At 42.0% G+C, this 19,454-nt stretch overlaps 1 protein-coding gene and 1 long non-coding RNA gene across 14 annotated transcripts in view; one reads left to right on the forward strand and one right to left on the reverse strand.

The window, feature by feature from the left end:
• Positions 1–15,217, reverse strand: part of prom1a (prominin 1a) — a 58,271-nt gene extending 43,054 nt beyond the window's left edge. For 7 of the 13 annotated variants that reach the window (XM_035425599.1, XM_035425603.1, XM_035425597.1 and 4 more), the window contains exon 1: positions 14,544–15,216. In XM_035425599.1, the coding sequence (XP_035281490.1) occupies positions 14,544–14,766 (223 nt within the window). In that variant the 5' untranslated portion in view covers positions 14,767–15,216. Of the gene's footprint in view, positions 1–14,543 lie in introns of all 13 variants that reach the window. The other 6 variants (XM_035425600.1, XM_035425604.1, XM_035425609.1 and 3 more) reach the window with 4 other exon arrangements.
• Positions 7,704–15,469, forward strand: LOC118231614. The gene is made up of 2 exons (XR_004766105.1): positions 7,704–7,820; positions 15,327–15,469. It is a non-coding gene; the product is annotated as an uncharacterized LOC118231614 (long non-coding RNA).
• Positions 15,470–19,454: the final 3,985 nt, after the last annotated feature.

The following is a 19,454-nucleotide window of genomic DNA, read 5'->3' on the forward strand; positions in this document are numbered from 1 at the left end:
TAACAGCAATATTTTATTAGTACTTTTCTGTTGGTGCTGTATACAGCATGTTGCTGTAGATTTACAATAGGTTTTGTGTGAATGTTTTATGGCTGATGAAATATTACAGCAATCCTCCTTCACTGTAATCCAAAATACAGTAATGTTCCTTAAGCATGATAATAGGCTAACGGCTGGCTGAGATTAATTTTTGCTGACCACAGCTAGTCGAAGGTGAAATTAATCATCAATTTTTGAAGGAATTTTCGTTTTTTGAAAAGAATATGTGAGTGGCGTGGTGGTTAGTGCAACAGCCTCTCCCCAGGAGACCCAGGTTCGAGTCTCACCAGATCCATTTCGTTACATTGGTGTCAGACATGGAGATGTGGCCTTGATGGACTGGGCATTGCCTCATGAGTGAGGAAGCCTGTGAGTGGCATGTGAACATGACCTGTCAAATGAATTACATCCATGCGCTGGCTAATTGTTGCCAACAAGCAGAGGTGGAAAATCCAGGTTCAGAAATTAAAAGTCCTCCCCAGTATTTTGTTCCAGTCACCTGGATTTGCCAATCAGCACAATTATTCAGCCAGGAGGTAAAAATAATTAGTGAAATCAGCTGGCTGAGTCCATGGGTGGAAGAAAGACATGGCAGGACTTTTACTTTCTGACCCCTGGACTTTCCACCTCTGCCAATAAGTAGCTGTAATTTTAACAGTATTTTCTTAATGGTGTGGAAGATAAATAATTCATGTGAACTAAAGATTTAGAATAACGTTTAATAGTGTTTTCTGTATTGGACTTAAAATGAGGAAATCATTTCAATTTAGACTGTAAGTACATTCTGCTTGACCAGTTATGTTTCACCACGTAAAGAATGAAACGGGTTTAGGCAACAGGTTTCTATGGAACTTTCTAGTAAAGTCTACAAATCTGGGATTACAGTGTAATAGATGGAAAAGGCAACTTTACATTGATTTTAACTTCAAATAAAAGATTAGCTGTTTTGACACTGATGTAGTGGCAACAATAGCCAATGTGAATAGTGTTCTGTTGTAACCATGGCATCAGCGATGAGGAAAATGAATAATGTAGACTCCCTTTTGACAAACAGAATAAAAGCCTGTGCTTTCCTTTAATGTGTCTTACATCTGCTGTGGTGTGCTAATAAAAACAGCATTAAGTGCCACTGAGGGTTTTAACCCACAGACCATTCGCACCTCAGGTGCAAGATGTTGAATGGGAGAAAAAATTAAAGTGTGCACATTTGTGTGTCGGTGAATGTGTGCTGGTGTGTGTGCTGGACCTGTGCGCGGGGCCTTGGGCAATTGAGAATGTCTGTGTGTTTGTATGTGAATGTGTAATTGTCTCTGCGTATTTATGCTTGTGAGTGTGAATTTGTGTTTTTGTCTGTGGTGTGTGTGTGTGCGTGTTTAATACAGCTTATCCTGCCATATCCTGAGGGGAAATTATTGACCATGATGATTTTAACTCCGACAATTATTATTATTATTATTATTATTATTATTATTATTATTATAGCTATGGCTTTTCCTGTCCTAGAAACAATGCAGTATCCACACCCCCAATGACACACCAAAGGATCAACAATGTATTCTAATCATTAAACAATTACATCATTTTTGTGCAGTAAGAATGGATTCTTTCACTCCAGTACATGTGAAAATACAAACACTATTCACTTAGATATATCCTACTCAACTCTCCAGCACCTCTCCAGAATCCCTCAAGCTTCCACCAACACCCAATCATCACACTAGAAACATATACATACACCTCCTCCTCCGCCCTGCTGTGTCAGAAGCGCACACACATCCTCCGGCACTTCACCGCACAAGCAGAGAAGCAGAGCTGTTTCACAAATCCAACTCCGAAGCTCACACCTGAAAGGAAGCCATGGAGCAGGCGATGAGCTATTTTGTAACGAAGCAAACGGAAATAAAAACCTAATTCTTATGTTTTGAAATATACGTGTTTAAACGGTTGCAGCCAGTCCACATTAAGCCTGCCTCTTGTGCTTTCTCAGTCGGTGGCTGCTCACTGTCTTCCAGGAGCCAGGTTGAGTGACAGTGCTGCTTTGGGGGGCCAGAGTTTTAATGAAACTCCTGCCTGTCAGATGAAGGTTCAAGGTTGCGGGGGTGTTAGTTCCACCCCTGCTAGCTGCATTTCTAAGAATGTCGGCGGAAAAGTAGAAAGAAAGCAGTACGGAGGCCCTCGGAACGCCATGACAACTGATTCGCAAAGCTTGGAGGCGAGGGGGTGGGTGGTGGGGGGAGGCGGGGGGGGGGGGGGGGGGGGAGAGAGAGGTGGAGGAAAGAAACAGATGAGAGTCAACACATGCTGAGGTCAGCAGCTTGGCGTGTAAAGGCTTTTCCCTCGCAGCTCTTAACGATGGAAATGCAAGGTGGCGATCCAGCTCGGGCTGCAGCACCGCACAAACCCAGCCTGCCTATCTCTTCTTTCATTCTGCCTCGTGTGCGTCCCATCTGAAATTAATCCTCAGGTGAGAAGCCGGAAAGGGATTACAAACACAGCGCGGAATGCAGGTTCAGCTCCACGTCCAGGAACGCGTCTGTTCATTCGAAGGCGGGATTTGCGTGCATTTATGCATTTTTATATTTTTGTGCTGACGGTGAAAAAAAGAACTCGAACCGCGCCGATTTATTCCAACTCCCGGTAAATAGCGAGAACGCGAGGGGACTGGCGAGCGGAAAGGGGACTCGCGCGCGTCTGCGGGCGGCGAAACGTGCACGTTCTGCGGTTGCTAGGTCACGGGCGCCCCGTGGTTCTGGGAACATCTGTGATGGGCTGGGAGCTGACAGCTGTGGGTCGCGTAAGTCACAGTCTGTGTCAGTCCGGCTGAGACTTGGACCTTAACGTGCGTCGCTTTGTTCAAGAATTCACTACCATCATCTTATCAAAAAACACACAATACTGTCAGCTTGTCTATGAGGGAACACATAAAAGCACAGGGTCCTGGACAAAAATGACCTCTTTTCTTTATGCAACCCCAAAGCAGCAGGGTGTATGAACACTAACTGCTCCACAAATTAACTTATTAGGTCCCCAGATTTTTTAAATGGAGCACAATACATTTATATTTACTTGCGAGCGAGGTCTGGCAATACTATTTTAACTCTAAACAGTCAATAGTAACTGCCATTAAGCTTTGGTGTTTACGGAATCAATATGAATGCAGTATGTGTACCTTTTAAAAGCTCCGCGGATTGAAAATAAAACCCAGTCGAGATGTTACCAGTGAGACGATATCAAGTCAACCGGAAGGTAAACTACTGCCATTGAAGTTTAGCCCCAGGGGACCTTTAAATCAAGAGCAGATGGGGCGTGTGTTTACGGGGCCTTCTCCCAGGTGCCGGCGTCTGATTGGCCAGGGGGATGAGCGGCCACATCTCTGACCTCCTTTTTACGCCTGCCAAGGCCTCTGGGTTCGGATGGAAAACAGCGTCACCGAACCCCAGCTCATTCCACCGATAAATATCCTCATCCTTCATTTCTTCCTCCTTATCTCCACTCCATTTACTTTAAAGCTTTCCCCCAGCTGGCTCAGGATGTATAGATTTTTTTTAACATGTTTCCGTCATTAGCATTTAAAAGAGATAATGAACAAGATCGGGAATCTAACAGAGATGGTATTGCACACCAGGAACGCAACACTCCAGAGAACTCACACAAAGGATGGGAATGCAGCACTGGTAGTATGCTCTCTATAGCAAACAACAACTTCTTCTTTCCCATGCTTTTAAATATTTGATTTCTCATGCAGGCTATGAATCGTGATAGATATTTTCTTCCAAAATTTTCAAGCAAAGTTATTGCTAAAACAAACAGCAATGTGCAGTAGTGTGAATTTGCATTGCAAAGTAGGCTACTTCATACACCTCACTTTTTACAAGTAAATTGCCTTCTTTTAATGCCACTGTTCTATCTCACTGCTTTTCATAAAGCTTTGAATTCAAAGCGTCCTAATTGTGTGTGTTCATAAAACATTAAATTCTTTGTTCTAGCAAGCTACATTCCTCAAATGCACCTTTGAGTTCTGACCGGTGGTCTTTACACAGCCTCAGGTAAAAAGACACCACCTGGCTATATTCCTACATTCGATCGAGTTCAAATTGGATGCTAAGACAAAAAACTGAAATGCAGCCACTGTGCGGGAGCCGCTGCAATCATGCAAATCCATATCAGAGAGAAGTCGGCGCGATAAGAGGGCTTCCTTGGAGAAGAGGCGGAGAGAGGGAGGAGGTGCAGGCTCGAGAGCCTCTCGAGGGCTGTGATAGGTCAGGACAGCTGCTGGGTGGCAAGGCGGAAGGAAGCGCGGTGCCAGCGGTCACACCCACCACGAGACCCCCATCTGCAGGCACAGCACCGCGAGAGTGACTCACAATGCCACCTGTCACAGCCAAACACATCACAGCACCACCAGCCCACTATTCTCTGTGCTTACACTGAACGCTGCTTTGGATAAAACACAATCAAATATATAACGGGTGTATTTTGATGTACCTTAATAAAAAGCTACATCAAATCTTACACAAACATTTCAGAAAATGACCGTCAGTCCGAATGCGTTGTTATCTCCAAACAAAGAAACGACCAAAAATAAAACACAAAGCTGTGCATCTACTATTTCACGATCTCTTTCAGGGGGGAAGAAACCTACTGCCCAAACAAAGGCCCTTTGCAGCAGACCGGTCAGTCCCCCGCACGCAGAAATCTGAAACGCTGCTTTCAGATGAAATCAGCTGATGTGGGCTTCGGCCTCACGCAGGATACCTGCGTTCTTCCACGAGCACGGGCACAGGGTCCGAGAAGCTCCACGTGACACCTCTCCCGGCTGAGAAATGGAGCGAACTGAACTCCATTGTAATTTATCGCGGTAACAGCCCATCTGACCCGAAACAGTTTCTTTCTGAGCTCGCATAACATGAATGTGTCCCTGGGCTCCGATTCATGCCAAATGCGGACATACTGCATGTGTGCAGATAGTGCTGTTTTTTTTTATTTTCTCTTTTGATTCATCGATATCCAGCATACCTGAGACAGAGTTGCTCATTTCTCCCTCAGATGTGCTGACAACATTATCATTGATTTTTCGGATTTATGAATCCCCGCACCGAGTGAAAATGTAGTACTTGAACATTGCAATGGACAAATTTAGAATTGACATCCTTCAATGGAAATAATACATAATACAACGTAACTGCACTGAAGAAAGTTTATGTTTATTGTTTATTGTATTTTGTATTATTTCAACACTAGATATTGTTTTAACCATAAAATTATATTATGGACAAGAACTAAAATTCTATCCTGAATAATTTACCAATTGTCTTAATGTTGTAAAGGCAGTCAGCCTTACATGGTCTGCTATTACAGTAGCTTTGTAATCAAACATCATTCGTGCAATTTCATCCATGGGATTCAAGCCCATTTACAAACGCATATCGGATTACACACCCCTTTATATAGTATGGTTCTTATAAAGCCAACACAATGCCCTTATAGCCCATTTGAGACATGGTAAACTACCGTTATTCCTAGGAAGGAAATAACGGTAGACATAATGGTAGTGCTCACATCATGGAAAACATCCCTTCTTTGAGAGAGAGATAGATGGGAAGCTACAGATGGAACATGATGCACCTGGGAATACTGTTTCTTAATATACCTTGATATATCACTGACAGACCTCATTTGCAATTCCATTTTATGTTTAACAGAACCATATGTGGCAGAACTGCTTCTCGTGGTGTTAAATGGATAAAAAAATAGAAATAAAAATAAAAAAACTTGCCCAATTTCTCAGCAACATCACACCATAAAAACACACCAACATAGACAAAGTGCAGGAAAGATGGAGGTTAGCTGGCTAAATCTTTCTTGAAAGCATGCAAGGTGACAGCACTCTTACATCAAAATTTTTCCGTAGACATACACAGGTGGGAGTGGGGACAGTGTTGTTGCACGTCAAGGTTACAATAATACTGACAAATACCTACAAATAAGTGGTTGCTATGTAAACTGTCCATTAGATAAGGACTCGTATAGGGCATCCACTATGCAAACATAGTAGCATGAATGATAAGAATTGGATAAAATAAATGGCCTTTGATTTCAGATGTACCACTCTCAGAGAAGGAAAACACAGAAAAAAATTATATGAATAACATTATTCACCAGGAGAATTGTATATTTATATTGTACACTGACAACAAAACTTGTATTTAGCTTAGAGTGTGTAATAGCAATTCTTATACATTTTTACCATTGCAACCTTATAAAGCTAAATGCCCTCTTGAGATCAGTCACTAACAGCCAATGTCAAGAAAAGGGGTCTAATTAATATCCCAGAAATGTGTACTTTAAGTCTTGCCTCTAAGCCTGCTGGTTTTCCTGGAACAGTGGGCACTGCTAAATCAAGCATTCCATATTACCATTCTTAATTGCCTGTTCAATTGGATACGTACAAAGGCTTTTACAATCCGAGTAGTAAAATTTTCATAAATTTAAGGTTCAAAGAAAATGAGGGGAGATTACTCGGAGGTGCACTGCGGTGGGCAGGCTCACAGTAGTAGACTGAAATAATTACATGCTGATTAATAGAGGCAATTTGTCACATATGAGACAGAATGATTGGATTCACTGCCTGGCACACGAGACATTTTCACAGTCTGGCTTGGGGCTTAAGGGCCACCCGCGTATAATATTGGGGTGACAGTACAGAGTTTAAAGATCAGCAAAGACTTGGGGGCAGAGGAACAACCTAATTTCAACTTTGTCACCGCAGACTGACAGCCTGACAGGTAAGAGCTCAGTGCTACTCAGAGACGGATTTTGCAGAAACGCTCAGTCACCGAGCAAGACTAATAACTGAGATCCATACACATATTGGCGGGGCTGTAACTAATGGGACAGCTCCCTGATAAGAGCTGACATGTTTGAACAGAGCTGTTGTTTAGCATTCAAGGAATGGTGGCAATGGTGGTATTGAACAAGCTGCCCAGCTAAGGCCGTTTAAGGCACTGTGAGCCATGCGTCTCTAAATGAGAAAACGAGGAGGATTAAATCAAGGGGAAAGGCTGAAGTTTACAGAGTAAATCACAAAAACGAATGGGCCGAACAAGGAGAAACTGTTTTTAAGTACTCTACGGCTGTGGAGTGTAAAATAATGCAGTCTACTCCAGGGTCAAAATAACTATTTGCCATTGAAACACTTTTTTTTTCTAACCAATATTCTGAGCATTTTTGATCAAATAGATTTCTTTTCTATTATGATGAAATAGAAATACCACAATAGTGTGAAAAAGATAAGACCAGTTGCAGTGGACAAGGTGGTCAGCTCAAAGCAGGTCAAATTTAACCCACAGACTTTCATAGTTGAGATAAAGTCAGGACAGGATGGTATAACTTCTGGACCATTTTGGCTGTTTTGAAATAAAACTGTTAAATCTATATAAACTGTACATTTTCAGGGCTTTGTTCTTCTTTTAGTCATACAGTTAAGCAAACCTCCATCTGAGGTAAATACTAGCCTGACCTCCAGAACCACTTTGTCTTCCTTTCTATCACCAGTATTTAATAGCATCATATCTCCTGTTTACGTAGTGTGAATGATAGAAAAAAATTAAATAATTTTCCCTCGGATTGTAAATTTTACAGCACAACTCTGCTCTACTGGTTTTTGTTTTTCTCTCTACACAGATTCTGGAAAATTCTGTTGGTCCCATTTGCCGTGACATATCTTGTACTGTGAGATAATTGGAATGATCCCCAAAGGATTGCCAGTCCTTGCTCTCCAGGTACTGTTGGATTGTTATTGAGAAACATACTGCGTCACCCGATTTGCCATCACCTCAGTGACATAGATATAGTGACATATTGTAGGCCTGGCTAGCCTAATGAACGGTTAATATACATATTAGCTAGTGAGTCGGACAGTAAATTTTAATACAACATCATATTGGATCTCCTGGGTTGTACATTCACCAAAAGTACTACGCCTCAGTTCCAGAATGGAAATGCCCAATAGTCTAGAATCAAATCCTGGCCAAGTCAGTGCTGACTGCAGTTTGAATCAAATAAGGCAACACAAAATTGATCTTACTGACTGAAGTAAGTCTAAAATGGGGGATCTCCATTGATTGTGATAATGAAGTTGAAGTGACTGAAAGCTGGCTACTTTTCCTAAATGAAGAGATGTCATGCAGGTCATGGGAGTGGAAATAACAGGTGACGAGGGAGTAAAAAAAGAAACAAAGTTGTTAAACCTTGGCAGGATAGACAAGGTAGCCATGGTATGGGCAAGTGTGTGTGTGGCGGGTGGAAGGTTTGCAGGAGGCCACCAGCGCAAAGCTGAAGATTTGCTGTGCACATCAAGCAGGTAGCAGAATCCCTGATTAGCATGAGCTTACTGAGGCTAACACCTGCCTGCCAGGAACAATGACAGACAGACAGCTAGAAAAACGAAGGCCCCCTATTGACAGGAAGCAGCGCCCTAATCCACATCCTCTTATCAGGCTGTTGTTCCAATCGACTGGAGGACCAACACACAGCTACACTGCACTCAATGACGTAAGAGGACTTTCCCAACATGCATTACAGTCCTCACTTGTCAACTTTCTGCATAATCGCATGACCAGTGTGGAATCTGCTGGGCTTTCTCAGCTTTTGCCGAGGGCTCCTTCCATAGAAGTCATAGAACATGAAGGAAATGGTGCTGAAAACAGACAACCTGGGTTGGACTCGGAGGGTAAAGAAAAACCGAGGAAGCGCTTTGATGTGTCAAGCATTTGTAATGTATCCACATGGGAACTGTCTTGTGCAGTACAAAATCCATACACTTTATTTGGAGTTGATTTTCTAATGCTTGTTGACTTTCTCCTAAAACCTGTAATTGAAATCAGGCTCCACACAGAACAATGGGCTATTACAATATTTCTCAGGTAAACAATGGGAAAGGGTTGCAAAAAAACAGCGCTGGGTGGCTCATCAGAACTTTTAAGATAACATAATGTATTTCTTGAATAAATCTCTGCCTTGTGTGGGCAGTTTATACTGTTTAATCTGAAGAATAACCATAGATTTCATAGCGTATCAAGAGTATGTACGTGTTTGGAGGCCACCATTATGGTACATATTGGACAATACAAAATTTAACATTGTCCTGCTCTATTCAACAATTTAGATTTTTTCAATATTGTTCAGACTTACGATGTAATTTTACATTGTGACATTGCACAAACGGATTCCTGTATGATATCCAAATTCCATTACATTGTGCAATCATTGTATTAAATTAGTGCAATTTCCCCCTTTCCACAACAGAGATGCTTATCAGGAACTCAACACAGCACGCTTTTCCAGCTTACTGAAATCAAGCCGAACGTGAGGTGGCCATGCGTCTTATTAAGGCTGCGGTTGCGTAATGTGTTAGGGAGATTGGACTTTTCCTACGCTCCCTGACTTCAGCTCTTTGTTCCATTCGCCAGATAAATCCAACCCATATTCTGCGGGAGAAACTAGTTCCTCTAAAAATAGACGTCTTATTCAAAACAGGAGTTCGCTCGGCGTCCTGTGGGAATCCAATACCTGGAGGTTTTCTGTCCAATATCCTCTAATGCTGCACTGACAAACTGCTGCAAGACAAGCCTGTGTTGGAATTTAAATGCAAATGTTCCAGATCGCATGGTATGCAGTGGCCTGTTCGACAGAGTTCATGTCCCATTGAAAAGGTCAGGCATTAAGGAATGGGTTTCCAAACTAGGCATCTTGGCAAGTACGGCTCAAACAATAAAAAAGTAGAAAGAAAGCCCATTTATGTTATCCCCTCATTTTATCTAATCATCAGCAAAGACCCTTGTGATGAGCGCCAAGTAGTTAAGACGACACATAGGTTGGCACTGGATGTTACCCTGCTTGGGTGATTGGTGTGAGGTCTGTCTAGCAATGTGACATCTCAGTCCCACAGGGGCATGATACAATGTTCTGGAAAACAAGCTGAGGGAGGAGGGAGTATTCACAGGGATAGCAGGTCAGGTTAGGATTCCATCACCAAGGCCGCGATTTACTCTACTCCCAGGAGAAAAATCCCAGAGGCTTCTCAGCACTCTGTTTCCGCCGTCTCTGTCAACAAAGATGCTCTCTGCTTTTGCGACTCACATATGACGGTTTCGATGGCAATTCGTTTTATAACCCACATTGCACCTGGGGCAAGTGTTTATAAATTCTGCCTTCATAATCGCAGTCCTCAGTGGCAATGTAATGAATCGCCGTTTCTTTTTGTGACGAGCGGCCTAAATTATACGAAGCACTCCGTGCCATCCCCAAAAGAGCAGCGATACTGGCTCAATCGCAGTCCAGCCTCACACTGAAAAGTGAAAAGATGCACTGCATCTGTGTATACATGTAGCTTCTGTGAAAAGGACCATCACAGTATGCACTTTAGAACACATATTCACATCTGCTCACAGAATAATGGCTGAGTTCGGTCTAATGAGCTGTCCATATTAGGGCAAATAAACCTATTGGAACAAAAGTGAAACGAGAGCTAACGCTTCACTGGAAGTTCTGATTGAGCCGAGGGGAGTAAGGAAATGAGGAGTAATGATTGACCCATTTTGAGAGGGGCTGGAGAAGGCTACGGTCGCGCATGACGCTGACCTCTGCCATCTGCCCCTTGTGTAGCACTTTTACACTTTATCCTCCAATCCGCATTCAGATTAGCCCTGAGGTGAACAGAGCCACTGACGAGGGAGATACGAAGTATCAGGCTGCATCAATTATTCCATATATAATCAACAAAGTTAATGATAAAAATCTGTTGCTTGTACTTCAACTAATTCCGCAATTGTCATAAATTCAGTTTGCAGAGGAAGTCCTGCAAAAGATTGCGTAAGGCACCTGCATAGAAACAACTTAGCCACATGCTATCAATTTTAACTTTAGCTTACTAAATAGCTAACTAAATGAAATCAGTGCTTCAGTTGTGTTTGTACATGTGGTCATTTTACAGGCAAAATTTTGGTTTTCTCTGGCATGTCATGAGGTGTGTTCCATAAGTCAACTGCCCAGCGAAGCCACTAGGAACATAAGCTATACATCAGCTTGTTTCTCCACTGCTAACACTACCTAGATTTCTAACGTTAGCTACCTTATCCCTTTCATAACTAGCCAGCAATATAGCCAGCAAAGCCCAGAGATTTCCACCAAACAGCAGATCATGTCTCATGGCTAAAATTACATCACTTAGCTCAGCTGTCAGCTAGTCTCAGAATCCAGATGGTCAGATCTTGAGAGATTTCAAAATACTTTCTACTTGCCATCTGGGAAAAGCACTTTCTGAAGCGGTGATAGGCATGGCTGGGATGTGGCAGCCTAGACATTGCTCAGATGCAATTGGTTATAATCAGAGATTTAGGGATTGTATGGACTCAAAGGTGATGTTCCAGGGGGTGGGGGTGGGGGGGGGGTGTTCAGGGAGATATAGAAACCCTTGGAAAACAACACGACTAACCATGGCACTTTGAACAAGAACCTCTTTATATGCAGCCAGTAGATAAGGAAAATCCTCGGCTCCATGTAGTTCATATATGAGATATGACTGACATAAATTCAAGCATCGAGGCTATAGTCTGGCAGTAGACTGCAGTCTTTTTTTTCCCAAGCACACCATCATGACTGCCCTCTGATTAACCAGGCAGTAAACCAGAGTTTTGGCAGTTCAAGCCCTGAGGGGCCAGAGTTCAGCTTTGTGGAGATGTGGAGTTACCTTTCAATTATCAGTGTGTTCCCACCATGGACACCACATGAGCTTATTACCCGTTCAAAGAACATCTGTAATGTAACCGTATGAGGCAAGGTGTACGAATGACCAGGTGACAGACTTGTACCTCAGGTACAGCAGAAACAAACCCTGCTGGGTGGCAAATGAATGTCCTTCACAGCACAGAAGACCACCAAAGGCCATGGGAAAAGGTTATGCTTTTCTTTAAAAAAAATTAAATGCATCGTGATTTCTGGAAAAAATTGCAGCAATTCTGTCTTTTTCTTGAAGTTCAGTTTACACTTCAGGTTAAGTTTTCTGGACATGCATAGGGCAATTAGAACAATAAAAACCACCTTGCAATTTCCCCTAAAATACAAGGAGAAATACCGTGGTTTTGTTTCCTAGGCAACTGCTTCGCTGCCTCGCAACTGCTGTGTTTGCTAACAGTCTACAGAATCAATATCACACCTGTTTCCTTGTTAGGGCATCAAAAAGTCAGGGTAGGGAACCCCCAATCCTTTCAATGATAAAATGTTATTGACACCCCACAACCCACAACCCACCCCCCCCCCCCCAACCCCCCTCATCCCAGATTCTGAGGGTAAGAGTCTTCCATCATCCCAGTAAAGACAACCTGCTGATGCCAAAAGAAATGGACTAAATGTCCCTGGCAGTGTTCTGAGCATCTGGTCCAGATGAAGCCCTTCAAAGCAATGTACAGCAATTAAAGTGATTAGACTGAGGGTTATGGGACGAACTGGTAGCAGTTATGTCTGGGGAGAGGTGGACCACATGAACTGTGGAGGTATTTTATCTAAGAAGATGCATAACTTAACACATATCTGACTTGAGCCATGCAGGAGGACATTGCATAATCTATTTTTTTCCAAAGGTTCAGCATTCAATATGTCTATGACTTAGGCTAACACCATTATTATTCCACCCATGAAGAACACTTGCTATTCTAACCAGCAGGAGCTCATGCACAGGAGTTGTGGTTCAGAACAGTTGGAGAAATGCATTTGTACCAATTTTCACAGTTTGCCCCATTGTATTTTACCAGGAGGGATGTATTCAGAAAGCTTGCTATGGTCCATGGTGGATCCAGCCAGTAGAAATTGAATTCTGTGTGCTAAAAGTGGAGGGTTTGCTTTAAATACTTTTGCCCTTCCCTGAGGTAACTCTTCCATCATGTCCTGTCCATGGACCTTTCCCCTCAAGAAGGCTCCGTATTTAACAGGCTCTCGTCCAATCTCGGCCAACAGATAGACAGATTAACATGCTAAATCTCCCACTGGTCACTTTGTTTATGGATACAATGGGTGCACTGAAACAGCCAAGGGGCATTCAGGATACAAAGGTAGCTACACTGCATGAAGAAACCAAAAAATGGCAGGTAAATCTTTTGGTGTAACGATCATGTACCTGCAGGAAACTGACCAGTGTATAACAGAGAACAGATCTATCTAGGGAACTTGTCTGGGGGATTGCCTGATTACTGCAAACAAAACACAAAAGCACTGAGATTTTCATGAGACCTCTTATCTGAATGTAAATCAAGAGAAATTGTGTAACATGTCGCATCAAACCCTTAACACCCCCCCCCCACCACAACCCATTCTTAATTATTTCATGATTTATTCACCAAAGTAAAAACAATTAATTTTCACATTTTATTTTATTATTTAATTTTTGTTAGAGACCTGACAATTTATTTGTTTAAAATGATTAAATCTCTTTGAAAAGCAACATAATAACAATAATAAGCATCATTATCATATATTATAGCATTAACAATGTATCCTTAATTCAATAGGGTGCCTCGGTGATATTAGTGTTGTTCGGCACCCTGAGAAAAAGTACACCAATTATGTTTTGTGTTAACCATTACCGTCAAACTGGTTTGTAAAAGGCTGCTTTTGATATAGATCTCAATTTTATTTCCATGAGGTGATGCTGGATTTTGCCAAGCAACAAGCAGCAGTGCTGGGAATGCTAGAAACAAAGAGCGCAGCAACATATGGCATTGGAGCTTAGAGGATTATTTAATTAAGCTGGTGACTCAGTAGGCCACACCTAATCGCAAGATTGTCTAATTGATTATGACTACCAAAATGGTGCAGACTTAAAACCCAATCCTATTGCACCCCTTTCCTCCTTCAATGTGACCCCTCACTCCCTAATTAAAACAGCCCTTCGCCCGGACAAGCAAAACAAATCATGTGTTCCACAATCCCAAAGGACGCCTAGAGTAGGCTACTGTACCCAAGCCATTTCCAGTAGGCTGGATCTACTCTAACATCCACACATAGAAATATCTCTGCTACACTCAATTAGCTCCTAATTCCAACTGCAGTCTGTTTTATCATTGCTAAATCAATCCATTACAGGCACATTACCGTGTTTAAATACCCTATAGTCTTTTGCAAGTGATTTGTGCACATCCTCGGACAACATATTGGAGAAGCAACTAATCCTGTTAGGGATATATACAACCGCTGATTTAGTATTTGCATTAAATGAACTGAGCTTTCAGATCGATACAGTGAACAAATTGGTCTCTTCATCATCAGAGCCGCAGTGTGGCTAGAAGAACGGCGACCTGACATCCAGAGCTCTATTTAGATTACACGCATGCCTGACCACACTTCTTGGCAGAGACCGTGCATCGCTTTTGTTAGTGGTCTGCAGCACTTACCTGTGTGAAAGAAACGGAACGCGCGCGCACGACAGAGATGGTAGAATAATAAAGGCTCACCTTTCGGGAACGGGTTGGGCTGAACAACATACAGAAAACCGTGGACCATGTGAAACAGGAGTCCGATGGGTCCAGGTTCGTAATAAGCAAGTGTTTCGTAAACTCCAGCGGGAACGAACCCAAAATCCAAAGTTTGTGACCGGGGCTGTGGCGCGGCCACCGGGGGCTCGCTGGAGGTGAACCCCCAGCATAGGAGGAACATTAACACTACTTTCATCAGCATGATAGTTGTTGGTCAGGTTAACAACAACAAGAACACCAAAAACAACAATTTTAACAAAATCCAAAATAAAGAAGGGAGAGGGATTTGGATTCGGGTGGAAAAAATCTCGCACCGCCCGTATCTCGTCTGGTTTTCAGCAGCAAAAATACAAACGAATAGCAGTTCCGAGGATAAGGACCGGCAAAATTTAAGTCCTAATTTTTAGAGACGGATTCATGGTGAAAACGTCCCCCGGGAAGGGGCTCCTCGGCCGCTGGTTAACAGATGAGGCTCTCCTCTCCAGATCCTGCGATCCTTTACTCCGTTGTTCTAGGAGTCTTCTGTATGAGCGTGGGGGACTGCGAGCCTCGTTCTGTGTCAGACTACGTGTGTGTGTGTGTGTGTGAGTGCGAGCGCTGGTACAGCTCTGTGTGTCTGTTGTGTGTGCGCACACTTCGGTTGCCGATGACAGCGGTGTTGCTGTGGAAGCTACGAGGAAAAGGGGAGGGGGGGGGGCTTGTAAGGGTTCTGGCAGCGAAGATAATCAGCTGCTGAGTGTGATATGCTCCCTCTGTTGGCAGGCTTTGGCTGAAGCCGTGGAACTCGGAGCGCAAAAAATGGACCGGCTCGTTCACAGACGGACTCGGACAATATCTACGGCAAAGGTGTATTAATTGTGCTGTTCTGTGACATTACTGCGCCCAATAAATCCGTTCTGAACTAATTCATTCTGCCTTTGATTTCAGTTTTACGAATATAATAGAACAGATAAAAGAGTAGCTCATGCATGTGACATGTAAGCTATTCAATATGCATTTCAGCATTTATTTTTCAGTAAAAATAGCTATTTAAAAGAAATACATAAAAATACAAGGCCCAATTTAATATTGTGTACTAGCTACATCGGAAAAACAATCATGTGAATCTTGCGTCATTGATAATAGTGGCAAGAGTGCCCGCAGTGCACTTCATTAACTACTGTTAATAAGGGATATCTTGTGTCAGTATGCATTTATCAACGTGGTTGACTTATTGTGCCCTGGAAACTTGGTAAAATGGCTTTTTTTGTTTGTTTTGTAGTACAAACATTTTTATCCTGTGGTGAAAACGTAAACACATGTTTTAAATTCTGGTGAAATAGCAGTCCATTTTTTTAACACAAGCCCTGATTTTGCCACAGTATGCAGTCTCCTGATCCTGTAACAGTGGAAATGAAACCAGCTAAAAAGGGGAATGCAGTGACCTTTGCTGCATTAAATAAACCAGGAGAATTAACTGCTCCTCCAATTGAACAGATTAGAAGATATTCTGTGTAACAAGTAGCTGTAAACATCAAACAGAAAGCAATAAACTAATGAATATACTCCATGTGATGCACTGACAACTCTTCAATTACAAGATTCTGTCAGGGTGCGTGGAGGGTTAGGACCCAAACGCAGAGGGGGAAAAACTCAAAACTCAAAAAGACTTCATTTAAAAGTTCAGGGCAAAAGGGAACAAAAGGCCTCACAGGGCAACTCTCAAAACACACAAAGACAAACTTCAAAAAACACAGGAAACCAAGAAAATCCAGAAAATCCAAAAGCGGGTGGAAAACAGAACATGGGCAGGAACACACAGGGCAGGAACACACAGGGCAGGAACATGATCAGAGACACACGCAACCAAACACAACCAAGGATCCAGCACCTGAGTCCGGGAGAAGAGAACTTAAATAGACAAGACACTGACGAGACACAGCAGGGCACAATGCACAATCAGGCCACAGAGAGGGAAAGGAAAATGAGACAACCAAGAACCAATAATTGAACAATTGAAAACAATAATACAATTAAACATGGTACAAGCAGGACACAAAACAGAAGTGCCACCATCTGGCGGCCCAACAAGGGAAACACAGACAGGAACACAGAACCATGACAGATTCAATACTTCCTGCAAGAGCGGTGACTTTTGCCCCATCTTCACTTCAAGTATTTGGCATGAGGCACATCATCTTACTGCTGCTGAATGTTGATGGGTAGGCAAAAACTTCACTTACATGCACCAGCATGTCATTTATTTGTTATTGGTAATTGCATTATTTGCATATTATTCCACGGCTTGTAGCAGCTAATCATATTGTAAGCCTGTATCACCACTGCAACTTCCTCCGTAATTCAGGAGAGTTCAGACTAAACTGCAGAGACAATGGCTTTTGGCTCTAGACAATAGCTTGCATGTTTGTCTGCACTTCAACAGCTGAGCTGGACAGTCTACACAACCTGGACAGTTAAATTGCTTGTGGTAGACCACATGTCTGACCAAATAAGTGTCCATTGCATTGTGAGTTGGGAAACACCAACCAACCTGATTTTAACTCTCCCTCTTTTAGAGACATCATGTGATACCCTACAGTACACTCAGTCACAGTTAACACTGACACCAAGTAATATTTCCCATTGTAAAATTGCTACTGCAAAAGTCTACTTGGCTTACAACCTGAAGGACAAAAATAAAATAAAAATATTGTGGGAAATAACTGCATGGTAATGCAATTCTTCTTATTGAATTCTTCAACACTTCTTTCTCTGGTGATTTGTGTGAAGGGATAATCATTGGCTTCAATCAAAGTCAAATAAAATAGGATCAATAAAAATGAGATTATCTTGTGCCAAGCAGCAGCACTGTGATGAAACCAGAAAGATACTACAGACAGAACCATGTCATTAAACATAAAAAAACACAAAACTACAGAATAAAAGAATAGCACGGAAATTTGAGCATTGAACAGCTTTTTGTTTTTTACAGGCCAGATATTGGTCAAAAACAATTCTATTAAACTGTTTCTTCAATGGGAGAACATCAATGCACTATTACAAGCATGCAAAAACTGAAAAGCCTTACATAACAGCACATCCCTCCTGAGAAAAGCCCCTAACAATGAACTCCCAGAGCTGAAAGGATTGTCTTCGTTTACAACCACTGAGAGGCAGGTAAATTTATCTCCTAACCAGCTGGAGAGAAAAAAAAAACTGTTGACCGGATGTTCAATGGAAGGAGAGAAGATACCTGTTACCGCTGTGCCCTCTATCCTCTGTGAATGAAGGAAGAAATCAATGTGGCTTCAGAAGACGGGGGGGTACCAGCACAAAGGGTTGTTGTTGATGTCACAGAACACCTCGGACACTGGGGCTTTGATCGCTGACTCAGGACGCTCAAAGCAGCCCGTCTCAGTAGGGTTCAGCACACAATGGCTCAGCGGACTTGAATCGGGCAGCACGTAGAAAATGGCTTCATTGAAAACCCTGCTTGATTTTGGATGAACCTAGATTGTGTAATATGGTATCCAAAATGGTCACGTGCACACAGTATGGAGACCTGCTATTGCATATTGCAATCTTAAAACACCTGCATTTAGATTGCAATGAATATATAATATTACATGAGAGTTGAACTGGGGAATTTTTTCCCCAAAATGTCTGCCATACTGTTGCAGAATTTGTCAATTTGTTTTGAGGAGCAAAACAATGTATTTCTATCCCTTCATACCATAGATCTAGGTTTCCGCTGATGTGGTAGAGCTACTTTAACACATACATTGCATGTAAATTAATTCTAGGTACCCGTAATGATGTGCTACAAACTGGTGCAGGCAAGATTCTGCCTGCTACAGCTGGGTGTTTTGCAAATAGCAAATTTATTTTTGACCTGAATGGCTTTTGGCAATACAGCTGAACATGTGCTTATCAGAATTACAGAGGATTTAAACTGATACGGGCTTAGAGCCAGTGGAATGTCACTTCTTCCCTCTGAAATTGAAGAAATTCCTTGTCGCTAAAAATTAACTCAATTAACCTCTGCTTATTTAAGCTCATGGCTTTCATCTCCATGGTCTCAAAAAATATTTATAACTAATTGACTAATGAGATGATTTAAGCCACTTTGGAAATAATTAGAATGAAAAACAGTACTGAGAGCATTTTTCTATGATCCTCCAACATCAACAGTGAAAGGGATCCTAGGACTAAGTTCTCTCTCTCCCACCGTTCCAGAACATTCCATCATAGCACTCACATCTGGGACATACACTTGTGTTTAATTCATTCTTGCTTTGTACTTCCATTTAATAAAATCACTTTCCCAGTATTGCTGAAAAAAAAGATAAAAGCATCTGATTGTCATTGTCATTTGTCATGTGGGGTGCAGTAATGTTTCAGAGCACTTCATCACTGAGAGAGAACAGTTGATCACAGTGAGCCTCTTCAGTGTTTATTCATGCATTTGACACAAATTTCCTCTCTGGTTGAGAACACATTCATTTTTACAATGTTCTAACCAAGTAAATTGTGTTTTTGAATCCTGCACCATGTTTAAAATGAATTGTTGTGAAAAAAAGCTTAGTTGCACACGTGACCCATAATCTATATTGCACCCCAATATTCCCAGTAAAAATATGCATCTATTATAGCACAGCTGATCCCAGAACTATGGAGCTCCACAGTTGGTGCTGCCTACACCATGTGTCACATTTTGTTTATAAATAAACAAGCAAAGATGCAAGCTAAATTTATATCCTTTAATAGAAATTAAATTTCCTTTGATGGAGGAAGACATTCTGATGCCTTACTCTTCTTATTTCTGTTTTGGATGTGCAACAGAAAGAATGTAGCAAATTCTGCTTTTAATTTCTATATGGTGCATACATACAATATGGGAGGTAAATATTT

This window comes from Anguilla anguilla, chromosome 7 (assembly GCF_013347855.1).
Source record: "Anguilla anguilla isolate fAngAng1 chromosome 7, fAngAng1.pri, whole genome shotgun sequence".
NCBI lineage: Eukaryota > Metazoa > Chordata > Actinopteri > Anguilliformes > Anguillidae > Anguilla > Anguilla anguilla.